Source organism: Moschus berezovskii, chromosome 9, assembly GCF_049115385.1.
Source record: "Moschus berezovskii isolate FMDL1 chromosome 9, NW_MosBer_1.0, whole genome shotgun sequence".
Taxonomy (NCBI): domain Eukaryota; kingdom Metazoa; phylum Chordata; class Mammalia; order Artiodactyla; family Moschidae; genus Moschus; species Moschus berezovskii.
Window position 1 is genome coordinate 6,555,420 of NC_142468.1, and position 17,012 is coordinate 6,572,431.

General features: G+C 39.6%; 1 protein-coding gene across 1 annotated transcript; it reads left to right on the forward strand.

Moving 5' to 3' along the window:
* Positions 1 to 2,595: 2,595 nt before the first annotated feature.
* Positions 2,596 to 6,418, forward strand: LOC148776392 (uncharacterized). The gene is made up of 3 exons (XM_088840260.1): positions 2,596 to 2,679; positions 4,199 to 4,435; positions 5,898 to 6,418. The coding sequence occupies exons 2-3, from the start codon at positions 4,387 to 4,389 to the stop codon at positions 6,224 to 6,226; spliced, it is 378 nt and encodes a 125-aa protein (XP_088696386.1). The 5' UTR covers positions 2,596 to 2,679; positions 4,199 to 4,386; the 3' UTR covers positions 6,227 to 6,418.
* Positions 6,419 to 17,012: the final 10,594 nt, after the last annotated feature.

A 17,012-nucleotide genomic window follows, 5' to 3' on the forward strand; every position in this document is an offset into this window, starting at 1 on the left:
TTCAACAAGAACTGATGCACAGGTTCTCCCAGTTATGGAGAAACACAGTGGGGAATGCAAAGACTTGCGGTGCATGCTCTCTGGCCTTCAAACATTTAGGTCTGTGTTTATGCAAAATCGGTGGCCCTCTATAACCCTACTCCCCTGCAGCTTAACAAACAAATAGGATTGCCTCACAGGAGAGAGGCGATGGCACATGGATGCAATTTATAAGTTTTAATTAGCACAGTCTACTGTGGCCGAGTAGTGACAGCTGTGACACCTGCTTTCAGGGTAAAAATGAGAAAGAAGAAAGAACAGTAGAGGTCAGCTCCTTCTCAAGGGAGAGGTTTGTGGTCACACACAGGTCACATTGGCTGGCATATAAAACAGCTTCTTTTTTAATCGGCAAAAAAAGTCTTTGGGAAGCAAATTATAAATATGAATGCAATTAAAAAACACAAACGAAATCTTTCATCCAAATGAATAGTTATATGTATTTGCTGGATGGGAGGGAGTGTTTACACACTAAAAGTTATTCAGAACTTGAAAATGCTTTTCTTATTTTAAAAAATTGATCAGTTTGCCTAATACATTATTTAAAAGTTTCTCATCAACTCTCTATTTTAAATTAAAGCAGATGGTTAAACTTCTCAATCATTATATGGAGTGAAGCCAGTAGTGGACAGAAGTAGTTTGTAGGAATATATAACATTTATTTTCTTTTGGGGGGCTTCCCAGGTGGCTCAGTAGTAAAGAACCTGCCTGCCGAAGCAGGAGACACAGGAGACATGGGTTTGATGCCTGGGTCAGGAAGATCTCCTGGAGAGAGAAGTGGTAACCCACTCCAGTATTCTTGCCTGGAGAATCTCATGGTCAGGGGAAGCTGGCAGGCTACCGTCCATGGAGTCACAAAGAGTCGGAAATGACTGAGCATACACATGCACACACTCGTTTTTTTTTTAATCAGGATATACAATATGTGTAAAAATAATACCATCACCTAAGAATTCTGATTCGTTTATGTTAAGCCAGAGTAGGATGATCTTTAAACATGACTTTCTTAATACTTGATTAAAATCTATTGCTTCCTGTTAGGGTTGCAGGAATTCAGTGTCTATTTGCACAATCTTAAACACCAAGCAACAAGCACACATGAAACTGTCACCACCCATTCAAGTGTTGATCAGCCTTCATCTTGGGATGGAAGCCTACATCTCCATACAGAAAGCAATACTGTAGGGTACTCTGGAGAGCCACACACTGGGGAGAGTGGAGGAAACAGGATGGAGCAGAGAGAGCATTGGTAGAGCAACATTTGTAACAGTTGGGAAGGAAGTTTCCCTGGATCCTCTGAGGGTACTTAGTTTGGATCTGAAAATTAAAATGAGACAGATTAACAGGGGAAAGGCACAGAAATTGATGCATGTTTTGTGTGATATGGGGGTTTCCATTAAGAAAGAAAAACCCAAAGAAACAGACCTGAGTACTCATGCTAAGCTTGACAAAGGGTGAAGATTTGGGAGGAAAAGGACAGGATAAGGGGTAGAGGTCATTGTGGTAAACTGGGGGAAACTTACATGGTCTGTTGGATACTTCTTGTGTCTTTGTCTTTGGAGATAAACATGCTCCTCTCCTCTGGGTATAGAGAGGAGTCCTCTCATTGAAGGGTTTTAGTGAAGAAGTAGGCAGAGGTCACAATGACTCCTTTGGGTTAGGGAAAGCCCATTGACTGAAACCGATTACTCTGGCCAGGCACCTGCGTAATCATTTGAGTGAGTTTTTTAACGACAGGAGGCCCTGGTAAGGAACATGGAACTAACAAGCCACCACCAACCAGAAAAGTTTGGGAAAGGTCAGGAGGAGACGCTACATGTCTGATCACCTCCCAGAATCCTTCTCGCTGACATCTTGGCTGAGCAACGTGTGCACCGTCTCAGGAAGGAGTTTGAGTCAGAATGATCAGCCCAAGAAAACCCAGAAACAAACCCCAACACCACAAAGCTCAAGACTGTGAGCCACGTGGCAAATCAATCCTGCTGGGCTCCCTGACCCTAGTGCTCTCCACCCGGGTGCCCCTTCCCAATAAAGTCAGAGGCTGGGCCTCTGAGACTTGTCCTAAAACTGAGACCAGCCCCTGCCTTTCCCCCACTCCTGTTTTCCAACACCATCCAGTCACACATATCTTTTAAGAAAACTATAGCCTCTGAAAAGTTAAACTCATGAAAATGCCAAAACCAAAATTTTCTTTTCTTTTTTTAAATAAAAAAGCTTAGAAGCAAATGGTTTATCTAGGACAGTGCTTATCTTAGTATAATTCTTAAACCAGCAGTACCCACTTCGGTGGAGAACTTGTTGGAAAAGTAATTTCTGGCACTGCACCCCAGAACAAGTGAATCAGAAGCTCTGGAATCTATGCATTAACTAGTCCTCCAGGAAATAAAGCTTGAGAACCATTAATCTAGTACTTTTAAAATGTAATTCAATAATTAGGGGGAAAGCTATTCAAATTTTGCAAAATTATAGGGCTGGGTTGGGACTATGAGAGAACAGGTAGAAGCACATTCAGGGTTAGATTTTGCTTGGTGTGAATTTTACTCATCGTTTCTCAACTGTGCCCGTCTCACCTGGCTTCGGCCATGCCCGCGAGTGACATCTGGATGTCTTGTCTGGGGTCCATGCTCCTGTGGGAAAGACCAGGTATGTCTGACTACATCCTGTGTAAGTGCTCAGCTGCGTGGGAGAAACATCTTATTTCAGGGGAATCAAGGGGCAGAAATAAAGCAGCCTTAAGAGTGACAAGGGTTTCCACTTTAGCAAGCCTCAATAAGGTCAGGAAATTGCTTGTCTGAGGTTTTATGATGATGATGAAGTCAAGATGCTTATCTTAGGCAAATTTCAGAGCATCCAAAGTATAATTCAGGATGGGAGATTTTTTTTCTCAGGGTTTACATTCACCCGTTTTCTTGTTGGGCTGTTCTTGCCTGTGTGTCATTTGAGTGAGATTTCTTCTAGGATAATATCGTGAGAAGAACATGGGCTGAACCTAGTCGTGCACTTGGACAGAATTCCAATGGGGGAATACAATAACTTTCCACAGGAGAAAGCTGGCAAGGTGCAGAAACTCACCAAGTGGTCAGGATTAAGGTCACTAGTGATAAGCTGTGTTGAGAGTACGTACAAAGACTTGCTTCCAGGCGGTCACTTCCTCCTCATCATTGGAGATCTGCCCCAATGTGACATCCTTAGGGAATGTTCTGGGCTACTTTACACAGAGTTACCTCCCATCTAGTTATAGTGTCTTCCAGTAAATATCTGCTTTATTATCTCCTTAGGCTTTTCAATATCTGTGTGTGTCTCTGTATGTTTTGTGAGTTGCTTGTTTCCTCACTAGGCGAGATTAAGAGATTAAGGAAACATTTATCCCATTCATCAGGGTTTCCCTGACAGCTCAGTTGCTAAAGAATCTGCCTACAATGCAGGAGACCCCAGTTAGATTCCTGGGTCAGGAAGATCCGCTGGAGAGAGGATAAGCTACCCACTCCAGTATTCTCCGGCTTCCCTCATGGCTCAGCTGGTAAAGAATCCACCTGCCAAGCAGGAGGCCAGGGTTCAATTCCTGGATTGGGAAGATCTCCTGGAGAAGGGAAAGGCTACCTACTCCAGCACTCTGGCCTGGAGAATTCCATGGACTATACAGCCCATGGGGTCGCAAAGAGTCGTCGCGATTGACCAACTTTTATGTTACATCCCATTCATCACTATCTGCCCAGGGCTTAGAACAGTACCTGTCACACATTAGGCACTCAATCAATGCATTTTTCTTAAAAGGAATAGTCCTGAACCCTGTTGGAAGGCATAGGTATTAAATTTGCAATTTGAATTCAGTTTGACTCCAAAACCTATCTCATGTTTTCACCAAATTGTTATATACATAGTGTTATTATTATCACACTAAATAATAATAACTGGTGCTTATTGATTTGCTGTGAGTTTGAAAAAGAGAGAGAGAGTTGAATTTCACAATTGTTGTAGGAGTTCAGGTATTAAGGCCCTGATTTTATAGATGATTAAGCTGAGGTTCTGAGAGAGTAATTTTTTCCAAACACTGAAAACAAGCAAATTGCAGAACTGTTTCAACTGGACACTCAAATTCTTTGTCATTTTGTCAATGGTATTTAAAATTTAATTGCATCAGAATAACTCAAAGTCTTTCCAGTTTCCAGATTGCCTGGTCCTCCTTCCAGAGACTTGATTTCGTGGGCATAGATTATCCGCATTTCAACACACCCAAGGTTTTCCAAGGCAAGTGCCAAGCACTGCGTTTTGTTATAGATTCCGCTGGAGCAGACTGCAAATGCCATATGGTGACCGTGGCAGGGAGGTGAAGGGTGTACATTTCTGGAAATGATCCCTCCTGAAGTTTGCACTGCATACAAGGAAAGGCACAGTTCAGGTAATGAGTCACAGGCACCATCACCCTTCCCTGCGACCTTCAGGTCAAGTTCAGATCAAGTCTGGCTCTGATTAGCCTGTGGGGACAGGTGAGATCAGAGCTAGAGTGTGTCTGCCTTCAGGGTCATTGACATACCTCTCTGATGGAATGAATGGTTCTTCCCTGGGAAAGGTGACAAGAGAACAAGTTCCCTGATGGTTGACTCTGGGCTGTAGAAACAGACAGAAAGCTTTAATCTCAGTAGAGGGAGACTTGCTGCGACGCGCCTGGCTTTTGACTTGAATGCTGCAACTGCTTGTGCTCAGACCTTAAATTGGAGTGAGGGAAAGGCAAGGGTCTGTCATTGGCTGATGATGGATTTTCATCAGCTTGTAACAAAACGGAATAACTCAGACAGCCTGTTGAAATAAATTTAATACTATTTTGAAAAAAAAAAAGTAGATTCATTTTTGGCAGCTAAATTCAATCTCGTGAGAAAGTCCAGCTAACACAATTCAAAGTGCCACAAGGACCTCAATTCTCCCCAGGATGTCGTGGCTTGTCCTTTTCTCTCCCGTGACTGTCTCTCTTTTCCTTCTGGAATTCTGGTTTCCTATTTCTTGTGGCTTTAGTCCCTTCCTGAACTGTTTCCATTTCCTCTGGACACGAACCTAAGCTACTCACCCTTAGCCTTGGTTCTAATTGTCTTGCCAAAGGTTGTTCCTGGGGATTCCATTCTGCTGTCTAGATAGAAGGTGAGTTCATCTCCAATGGGCTCCATTTTGTCTCAGGTCTTTCTGTGTCCTTAAAGTGGCAAAGAGCAAGCTTACCTAGTCACTCCTTTGAGGCAAAATCTGATCTGTCAGAATGCCTTTTCTGTTTCCCCTAAGTTTGGTGATCGTGAGGTCAATTGTTTGCCTTTGAGTCCCTTCATTTTATATCAATGCAAATGCATACCCGTATCAGTATTAAAAATACCTTTGTGAGCCTAAAGTTAATTGTACTTATTAACATGCTAGGAAGATATGTATCAAACCTAAGGAAGATAAATATACGTTATATATTTTATCACTCAGAGATGACCACTGCTAACTGGGGAGGGGGGGGAGCATTATCTTTCTAGCCTTTTGTTCTATACATGCTTTCATATGTATATGAACAAGCAGAGATAATTTTTTTTCAAAGGAATTACAGTTTCAATTCTAGCTTTCACTCTGCCAATGTGCCATTTCTTTAACTATTATTCTGCAACATCGTTTTTTATGACGATGCCATCAGAGACATGCTATTTCATGAGTGAAGCCTCTAACTTTGGATATTTATGCTGTTTCATCTTTTGGTTCTTCTATTAAGAAGTCTGCAAGGAATGTTCTTCGAACATATCCCTACATTTTTGTTGAAGTATATGCGTTTTTCAATTTATAGCTTCCCGTTCGTTCACAGTTTTTTCTACCAGTCGTTCTCAGTATGTTCTCGTTCTCAGGACTGAGAGCATCTGCTTCGCCTGGGCATTTGTTAACAAGACGCATCACCAGCCTCTACCCCAGATCTACTGAGTCAGAAATTCCGGGGTGTCCTCAAGCAGTCTGTGTTATGACAGCCCCTCCAGGTGGTTCTGATACCTGCTACCACGTGAGAACTGTTGATCTCAGCTGTTTAGTGATTTTAAAGATTCTCGATCTAGTTGGCCCCTTTGCTGTGAGCCTGGGCAGTATAAGTCCTGCAGCGTTGCTGGAGTGTGACGGCGAGAATACAAGTTTCCTAGGAAAACGTAGCGCTTTGCCTCAGGATGCTGACTTCGCGGTGAATTAGGAGGATACCTGCGCTTCTGGTGGGACTTTCGTGGCCCTTGTACTCCTTGCCTCTAGGATGACCGGCCTTCCAGCGTCGTCCATCCGAAGGACCGTGCTCGCCTCCTGACATTTCCCCTTGTGTTATTTCTCATTCCTACAAGCTAGTCATCGCTTCACAGCCAAAGTTTCATGTTTCCTTCTGAAAATGATATACAGCACAGCTGATAACCCCTACTTAAAAATCCATCAGTTATTTCTCCTTGTCCACCGAATAAAATTTAAATTCATCAGTGTGACATTTTAAGCCCCTCACAGCCTGGTCACTAATTACTATTTGAATCTCACCTGTCATTACATGTCCATTCATTTTAAGCCATATTAACCACTTTTGGTTCCTTCTATAAGTTATTCCTTTTCAGAAAATCGTGTCTTAATCCTTCACCTGAAATAATCTTCCAAACATTATCATGTAGAAAAATTTTATTCTTCTTTTAGAATTCACCTCAAACATCTCTTTTGGAAATGCTTCTTTGTTATTCCAACCCATTGCAATTATCTGAATGTTTCTTTATTTATACTTCAATATGAATCTCTTATTCTATTGTAAATTATTTAGTATCTTTTTCCTACCACAGGAGTACAGGAATCAGATCTTATCTTTTCTAATTTCAATACCAAGCACTTAATATATATTCGCTAATTGTTAAATGATTCAATGATTCATGAAAATTCAAATTTCTCAATATGTGTAGATTATATTAATTTGAAACATTTAGATTCTGTACTAATTTAGTATTATTGAAAATCTGAAAAAGAAAGGACTATTAGTCCAATGAGAAATAGAATTTATAAATATATTACATAATACAGTAACATTTTTTGTTAAAATTCAACTGAAGAAAGTTGGTAGAAAATAATTTGAGAGCCAATTATTGATTTGCTGAAATATTTTTATTTTGTTTTGTTGTTCTTTTTTCATACAAAACCCCCCAAAGCTAAAATAATTTTAGCCTTACTTTATTGGCTAGAAAGTGAATTTGAGTATAAGTAACCTTGCTATAGGAGAAGGCAATGGCATGCCACTCCAATACTCTTGCCTGGAGAATCCCATGGACGAAGGAGCCTGGTGGGCTGCAGTCCATGGGATCGCTACTAGTTGGACACGACTGAGCAACTTCACTTTCACTTTTCACTTTCATGCGTTGGAGAAGGAAATGGCAACCCACTCCAGTGTTCTTGCCTGGAGAATCCCAGGGATGGTGGAGCCTCGTGGGCTGCCGCCCATGGGGTCGCACAGAGTTGGACACGACTGAAGCGACTTAGCAGCAGCAGCAGCAGCAACAACCTTGCTATAAACAGCTTACTAGGTGGCTCAGTAAAGAATCCACCTGCAATGCAGGAGACACTAGTTTGATCCCTGGGTTGGGAAGATCTCTTGGAGGAGGGCAGGCAACTCACTCCAGTATTCTTGCCTGAAGAATCTCATGGACTGAAGAGCCTGCTGGGCTACAGTCCATAGAGTTGCAAAGTGTTGGACACTACTGAAGCAATTGAGCACACACACACACACACACACACACACACACAAGCCTAGTTATACAATTGAGATGTTCATAATGGCATAAAATTGTACTGTTGCAAAAAGGTATTTACAATTCTTGCTTGTAATCCCTTACCTTCTAAAGAAACTCTTACTAATTGTGCAACGCTTCACATGGAGGGATGATTTCAGCATCCTCTCTAAACTAATAGCTCCACTCCCTCCTCTTTATTGCTTTTATCAAGCTTTTGTGGCCTTACTAACTGGTTTCAGGGAAACCAATGACACCATGCTGATGCCATCAAGAGATGTTTATTTCATCACCTACTTCCATGATATGAAGGAAGCATCCAATCTGCTGGGGCCTGTTAAATCTCTGTCTTCCACTGAAGACCACAAATTCTGCCTTCCAAATTACTCAGGAATTTGGGGAAATAGGCAGACAGGAGTTCAGGCAGTTTAATAATGAGGGAGTTTCTGCCACATCAAATGATCCTTCAAATGCCTCTCACTACAATATCGTCACATGACAGCCTGTGCCCAGCCCAAGAACAAGGAATTTCACCACAATCAGAATGCCTGATGGATTTCAGTGGTATGCCTACTCAAAAAGTTTAATTAAATAATCGATATTTTAATGTCAAAAGACTCTCATATATTGACTCACAAAATAAACATTCAGTTGAATTTTTAAAACAACCAGGAAAAAGAAAAACAAACAAAATTAGTGAAGAAAGGTGAATGGTCAAAACTTAGCAATATTCCTGTATAAACACAGTGTCTAATCCCCTTCAAGCAAGCGCACTAATGCATTGCCTTCTGCACTTCAGGTCGTTATGAAACAGAAGGAGAAAGCCCAGAAAGATGAATTTCTTTTTCCTTTGGTTGTTGTTCGGTCACTCAGTCATGTCTTGACTCTGCTCAGAGTTGCAGAGTCAGACAGAACTCAGTGACTGAACAACTGCCACCCATGGACCGCTGCACACCAGGCTCCCGCGTCCTGTACCATCTCCCAGAACTTGCTCAAACTCATGTCACTGATTTGGTGATGCCATCCCACCATCTCATCCACTGTCACCCCTTACTTCTCTGTTTCTCCCCCTGCCCTCAATCTTTTCAAACCTCATGGTCTTTTCCAGTGAGTCAACTGTTTGCAGCAGGTGGCCGAAGTGTTGGAGCTTCAGCTTTCACATCCGTCCTTCCAATGAACATTCAGAACTGATTTCCTTTAGGATGGACTGGTTTCATCTTCTTGCTTTTTTCCTATTATCTTTGGGATTATGGTTCAGTTCAGTTCAGCCACTCAGTCCTGTCCGATTCTTTGGGACCCCATGGACTGGGGCATGCCAGTCCACCCTGTCCATCACCAACTCCCGGAGCTTACTCAAACTCATGTCCATTGAGTTGGTGATGCCATCCAACCATCTCATCCTCTGTTGTCCCCTTCTCCTCCTGCCCTCAATCTTTCCCAGCATCAGGGTCTTTTCAAATGACTCAGCTCTTCGCATCAGTTGGCCAAAATATTAGAATTTCAACTTCAGCATCAGTCCCTCCAATTAATATTTAGGATTGATTTCCTTTAGGATGGACTGGTTGGGTCTCCTTGTTGTCCAAGGGACTCTCAAGAGTCTTCTCCAACACCACAGTTTAAAAGCATCAGTTCTTCAGCACTCAGCTTTCTTTACAGTCCAACTCTCACAACATACATGACTACTGGAAAAACCACAGCCTTGACTAGATGGACCTTTGTTGGCAAAGTAATGTCTCTGCTTTTTAATATACTGTCTAGGTTGGTTATAACTTTTCTTCCAAGAAGCAAGTGTCTTTTAATTTCATGGCTGCAGTCACCATCTGCAGTGATTTGGAACTCCCAAAATAAAGTCTGTCACTATTTTCACTGCTTCCCCATCTATTTGTCATGAAGTGATAGGTCCAGATGCATCTATTTAATCAGTAAGGAGATTAAGCAACAGCAATGTAGACACCCTGAAAATTCTGCTACACCATCTAATATGGAAGTTTGCGTGGTTTGAGTGGCCTGTTGACAGAAGATCTACTAATGCTGAGCATATGCTCAAGCTAAAACCCAACAACACCATTCTGAAGTAGATGCCGAACAGAAATGTGAACAGATGCTCACCAAGAAAATATACCAGCAGCACAAACTGTACACTTCCCAAGAGCTCATCAATAGTAGATGAGATAAGTATATTTTGGTATATTTGTACAAAATGGAATAGTATACAACACAAAGAATAAACTACACATAGTAATTCAGAAACTTTCACAAATATGATGTTAAACAGATAAGACCAGAGGGAAAAAAAAGTAGATACTGTAAAATTGTGTGTGTGTGTGTCTGTAATTACCCTCATATACTAGAAAGGCTCTAAATTCAGTGTGTGCATTGCTTTTAATTATGATAAAATCTTCAGGTAAATTTAGTGTGTGACTAAATATTAGAATTCTTCAAATTTTCAGGAATTTCCAATTAAGGGCAACTTTATGATTCCTTACCAAACTTTTAACATTATATGGAATTCCAAAAAAAGAATATAGAACATTTCATTATCAACATCCAATCACAAATATTATGCCATGAGTTATATATAACCTGTTTGCTTAAACTGAGGTCAGCTACGGGCCAGAGGGTCTGGCATGAGCCATTTTATTCCCCTGAAACCTTCACACTTCAGAGGATGTGAATCAAGATTTTCTTCTCACGCGTGCTGGTAGAACTAAACCCTAGGATCACTGCAACAATGTTTGGCAGCTTTGGTATGAAGTATGTCCTAAACCCGACAGAAGCCACACCTCCAGAGACCTCCATGTTTCCCTGCAATAAAAGGGTGACTTGAGTAACTCAGATTAGATCAGTACAAAATATCAAGAGATGAAGCATTTATAAGGGTCTGTGTGAGGCCTTCTCTTGAAAGCATTTTAAAGTCATTTTGAGAGGCTCACCCCTATGAGAAAGTGGAACACTGAAGGCCCTGTGGGGATCTCATAGTACCTGAAGGATATTGAGTCTATTACTTTGAGAAATAGAATTGTATAAAAGTATCGCTTATATAGACAGAGTCCTAGATGACTTTTATGTGCCTTCTAAAATAATGATCCAAAACCTTTCCAGCAAAATCACCATCTTGCCTTGCTATTTCTGCCTTTCTTTAAGGATAAAGTATTATTGGGGCTTTTTTAAAAATTTAAACAAAGACATGAATAATAATGCTAATCTCCAAGGACATCATACTTACTCCATCCCCTGTCACTCCAGCCCCCATTTCCAACAAATGTGTGGGCCTGACTGCTGTATTAAAACAGATAACCAACAAGACCTCCTGCAGAGTGCAAGGAACTCTGTTCAGTATTCTGTAACAACCTAAACAGGAGACACATTTGAAAAAGGATCGATACATGCAGATATAAAATAAAATTTTAAAATACTTGAGTTTAAAAATATTAATTAATGGCAAGAATAAGAACCTAAGAGAGTTTATGTATTTATCAACTGCCAAGTAGAAGGTATTCTTTTGAGGGATTAACAGTTTCTTTTATTAAGAAATAGGTCCAAATGCAGTAAATAGATTATGTGTAACTGGATTTCATATTCACAATACTCTCCATATTTTTTGATACCATTATCAACCATTAAAATAAAGTAAGCCACCCTATATTCCCTATGGCCAATATTTCCTTGATAACTTTGATACCATTAACAAATATGGTAGCTCTCTTGTGTACCTTAAATACACATTTTGGTACTTTTGAGCAAAAGTTAATTTAAAATGTTCCCCTTTAACAGTCTGCAAAAAAAAAAAAAAAGAACACAAAAACCCCTCCAGTCCAGAACCTGCTATGCTGAATACGACTCACAGATTTCTTTTGAGCTTTCTCAACCACTTTGCCCTTCTTTCAACCTGGCCACTTCCCAGAAACCCTGAGACCTTCAAGTCAAGCTTTCTCATGCTGAGTCATATTCAATTCTCAATCTGCTAAATGTCAGCCAAAGCCCTAAACTCTCACAAACAGTGTCATGTCTTGATTAATCAGTTGTTCATTTGAAAGCAAAGTGCTGTATTTCCTAGTGGAGCAAACAAAAATAATCAGATGGCTTGCATATTGTTTCCCCTAATTTGGCCCAGGGTCAATGGATGTGAACAAAGCAGAAGCTCAGAGTTGGAGAGACACTCATGCTTCCGTCTACATCCAGCCTATGTATGGCACACAGAGCAGTGCAGACTGTAAAACGTTTATAAAAGGAATTCAGGTAAAAAAAAAGATGGGGACTCATTCTCAGACTCAAAGTGTTTTAAGCAATCTTGTAACTGTTTCAAATTGTTTCAATAAATTGTTTTATCAGATGTTCATAGTGCTTCTGAATTATTGGTGTCCGAACGAACAAGTGAGTATTTGACAGTTCTTAAGGAGAAATTGGGCTTCTTTAGTGGCTTAGCAGTAAAGAATCTGCCTGCAATGCAGGAGCTGCAGTGGACACAGACCCCATGGACTGCAGCCCATCATACTCCTCTGTCCACGGGATTTCCCAGGCAAGAATAATGGAGGGGGTTGCCATTTCCTCCTCCAGAAGATTTCCCTGACACGGGGATTGAACACAGGTCTCCTGCGTTGCAGGCACATTCTTTACCAACTGAGCCACCAGGGAAACCATTAACTACCCTATGTACCATCAATTGGAGAAGGAAAAGGCAACCCACTCCAGTATTCTTGTCCGGAGAATCCCACGGACAAAGGAGCCCGGCAGGCTACCACCATCAATAACAACTGATTCAAGAAGCAAGTTCAAGAACCAGTCAGGGACTGAGACTTTTACATGGAAGAAATGCAGACACTGAGGAAAACAGAAAGGCTTTCTCCATTGGGTCACTGTGCCTAAGCTTGTAAGCAGCCATGTTCCACACCACTGGGGAGATTTAATCTGCAGACAGAGGAAATGAGAGAGACACAGGCAAGCAGAAACAGGAGCAGAGCAGAAGCCCATTCAGACTCATCTCTTCCTCAAATGCAAAGATCTCTGAAAAGTAGTCTTTCCAAGTGTCTGAAAACATTAGTGATGACAAATTTTATTTCCAGAGGCAGCACTTTGTATCTTTTACAACTCATATTTTCTTCCATATAATCAAATAAAAAGTACTTCCCTCTAAATTGTATCTTGGTCAGATTTCCAGAACCGTATAATGAGGCTATTTTATCTACTGCATGACAACATTTTATATACTTAAAGATACCCTGGATTTCCCTGGGCCTTCTTTTCCCCAAGTTCCCAAGTGGCTCAGTAGTACAGAATTCACCTGCCAATGCAGGAGACGCAGGTTCGATCCTTGGGTCAGGAAGATCCCCAGGATAAGGAAATGGCAACCCACTCAAGGAGAGAGGAGCCAGACAGGCTAAGTCCATGGTGTCACAAAGGAGTGGAACATGACTTAGAGACTAAAGCACGACAACAAACATCGTTACACAGTTCTACTAAAGAAGACACAGCTGGTTGGGACGGAATATAATTAGGGTCCAGTAGGACCCAAATTTTGTTTCTAAAAAGGATTCTCTGCCAGGGCAAGGGCAGTAACTAAGTAGACAGGATTTTAGTTGCAGTCTGAGTATGGACGTGAAGTATAATAAAAAAGGCAGCACATGTAACACAGAGGAAGAACGGAGGTAAAATGATGGGAGATGGCCTCAAAAGCGATATTCTCATTTCTAACAGAACAGGTGAGATAAAATAATTGAGCAAATTTTTAAAATGTCAACAAAGCTCTTTCAGTGCCTAATAGGTGCTACAGAAGTTCATGAGAAAATCTTATTCAGTACCAAATTAAACATGGGAAAATGAAACAAATTTGAAAACTAGTGGCTATTAGGGATTTTTAAGTTAATTGGCAGAAAATTCAGCTTGTTCTAAAATCAGGTTGCAGACAAGACATGAGCTTAAATTGAGAATATCAGAATATGAAAATCAGCTGAAATAAGAACATTTCACTCCTACTGGTAATTTAGAAAAAAGCAGAGCATGATTTGTTGAGGGAGCAAGTTTCCTTTGCCTGATACTTTCTCCAACTCCAATGTCACATCGATTCTGAATGGCCAGGATAAGTCTGGCATCTTTCAGAGTTGGAATAGTGGTTTTAAAATATCTAATATGAATTTGCAGTGTAGGCTTTCAAAAAATCAGTTAAATTTATTCCAGTAATTGTGCAAGTATTTAAGATTAAAAGAGATTATTTTAAAATAGAAATTCTTTTAAACTATTTGAGACAATCATTTAACCTTATAAATGAAAGTCTTTTGTGTGGTTAAGCTCAAATGAACTTGATTTAGTCTGTTTTTTAGCTTTTTCTTGGAGTGTAGTAGATGGTATTTCTATACAATCCCAAAGTATAACATGATCTATTTTTTCCCTTTGATTTGTGAATTCGCACATTTCAGGGACTTAAGAGGTTTTCTCTAGACTGCACTGCAGGAGTGCCATCTCTGGCCTCATTTATACTGTGAACTCCAGCAGTCATTGGCTGGGTGGAAAATGTACTACAGTGGATGAACAAAGAGCAGACATGTTCCAGGGCCAAGGTTTGAAGTCAGAAAAAGCTCTAGATTCAATTCTAAAGTCTGTAATTCACAAAGACCTTCTGAGTCTCTTTCTTATCCATAAAACCAAAATCATAGTTTATCAACAGCAAACAGAATTTGATTTAAAAAAAAAATGGGCAGAAGCTGTGAATAGACATTTTTCCAAGGAAGACATACAGATGACCAACACGTATATAAAAAGATGCTTGCCATCACCAATCATCAGGGAAATACAAGCCAAAACCATAATAAGATATTGCTCATCTGTCAGAATGGCTATCATTAAAAGGACAAGAAATAAGTGCTATCAAGGGTGTGGAAAAAGGGAACCCTCAGACACTGTTGGTGAGAATGTAAATTGGTGCAACCACTGTGGAAAACAGAATGGAGGGTCCTCAAAAAGTTAAAACTAGAACCCCTATATGATCCAGTGAGTCTACCCTGAATATTTATCTGAAGAAAACAAAAATGCTAATTAGAAAAGATACACGGTCCTTATATTCACTGCATCATTGTTTATAATAGACAAGATATGGAAGCAACTTAAAGTACCCATCAGCAGATGAATTGGTAAAGAAGGTGTCACACACACACACCACATATACACAGTGGAATATTACTAAGACATAAAAAGGATCCCTGTCATTTTCAACAGCAGGGGTGGACCTTAAGGACATTATGCAAGGTAAAATTAATCATCATACAGATATAAGCTACATAAGCAAGGAGAAACAATAACTACTGAAGTGGGAATACACCAAGTGGAATGTCGTATCTATGACTGACCATAATTCAATACATCATCATCAGGATACTGTTTTGCTCAAGAAACAGTTTTAAAATACCTTTTGCCAGGCACTGTGGTTGTCCCTGGAAATTTGTAGCTCAGTAGTCTTAAGTGGGTGTGTATAGTTTTTCATTTAGTAATTCTGCTAGAACTCATCCCTTGGAATTGTCAGTAAAACCAATTCTTACAGACAAAAATTAGTAATAATATGAATTGCTTTCTCTTGAAGAGGCTATGGTTTAGCAGCAGATGGGCAGACAATTTCAGATGTATGTGCTAATTGCATTGTTAGATCTATTTATAAAGTGTTTCAGCCCATTCAGGAAGTGCTCTCGTCTTGGACTGGGTGAGGGAAACAACCATCTATGAATGTTTTTTTAAGAAAGTAATGCAGAGGTTAGCTTAGAAGACAATAAGCACAGGAACTATCCAGGGAAGATCATCCTGGGGGGAAGAAAAATGCTGAAGAAAGGCACTGTGGCAGGTGCCATAAGCCCTTTGGCAGTGCTAGACTGGCAGTTTGAGAGACACATTCTTTCAAAGTTTGACATTACATGAAACTCTCATGCTTTACCATCTTTCTAGGACAAAAAAAAGTAGAAAGCAATTCAATATAATTATAAAAGTCAGCATTCAAGATCATTCACAACTTAGAAAACACAGTAGCAATTTCACTAAAATCACCACGAAGGATATCCACTGTTATGCAATACTTTATGTGCTGTCTAGCAACAAAAATGAAACGGAAATAATATTTATGGTTAATATCAGGAAAATATAAAAGTATTTGTATTTGATAAGAATGTCTTGTATTTGACAAGAATTTCTTTCTGGGAAATTCAGGAGAATCAATCTATTGGAGCTAAGATGCAAATTCAGTTTTATCTATGTAAGTAACAAAGGTACAAAACTTGATAGATGTCACGTAATCAACAATCAGTCAACACATGTGGGAAAGAATTTCCACTGACAACAAAAACCATAACAAAAATGCTTGCAAATCGTCGTGACTCTTCTGAACTGAACTAATCTATTTGCTGAGAGACATGGAAGAAGATTTAAAAATGATGAGAAATACCAAGTCCACAGATGGGAACTTGAACATGATAAGCTGATTCCTCTTTTTTTAGATTTTATGCAAATCTATTGTAGTAAAATGTTATAATGTGACTTTTTTGGAACCTGATAAAGTTGTGATTAGAAAAACAATTGCTAAGATTTACAGAGAAACATTGCCAAGTATAACAACTAGCATTTATTCAATCATACTATTTATAATCATTTTTATATATTTATATTGAAACTATAACATTTAAAGTATTTCAGTATTGGAACCAACCCCCCACCCCCAGCCAAATCTACAAGTTAGATATTCACAAAATAAACAACCATATGAACTTACTATGTAGCAAACCAGGAGGCAGATTCAGTGGGAAAGCAGAACATTGTTCAAAAATAACACTCTTAACTCCTTTAATTACAAGCTCTGCAAATATATTACAGATAAAATGTAATTAATGAAACCAATGCAACTAAAACAAGATAAGTGGAAATTTACTCAATTTAAGGATGAGGTATGGTTTGAACAAAACCATAAGAACCAAACAAATGATTTCTATAAACTATCTCATATATAAATTTAATATTGTTGTGCTTTAGAAAGAACCATAAATGAATTTAGAAGTCATATATGGAAAATTTTGTAGCAAAAGAAACAAAGATTTAATAGCCTTAACATGCTTGGAGAGATTTAATAACTGAACATAAAAGCTCGAGAAAAAGTGAAGAATCAAGATCTCATAGATTATGAAGCACAAATGTCCAAGAAGGGCTTTAATAGATGGCTAGCCTGACTGATTAGAGAAACACAGTAATTAAGTTGAGGCCTCCATT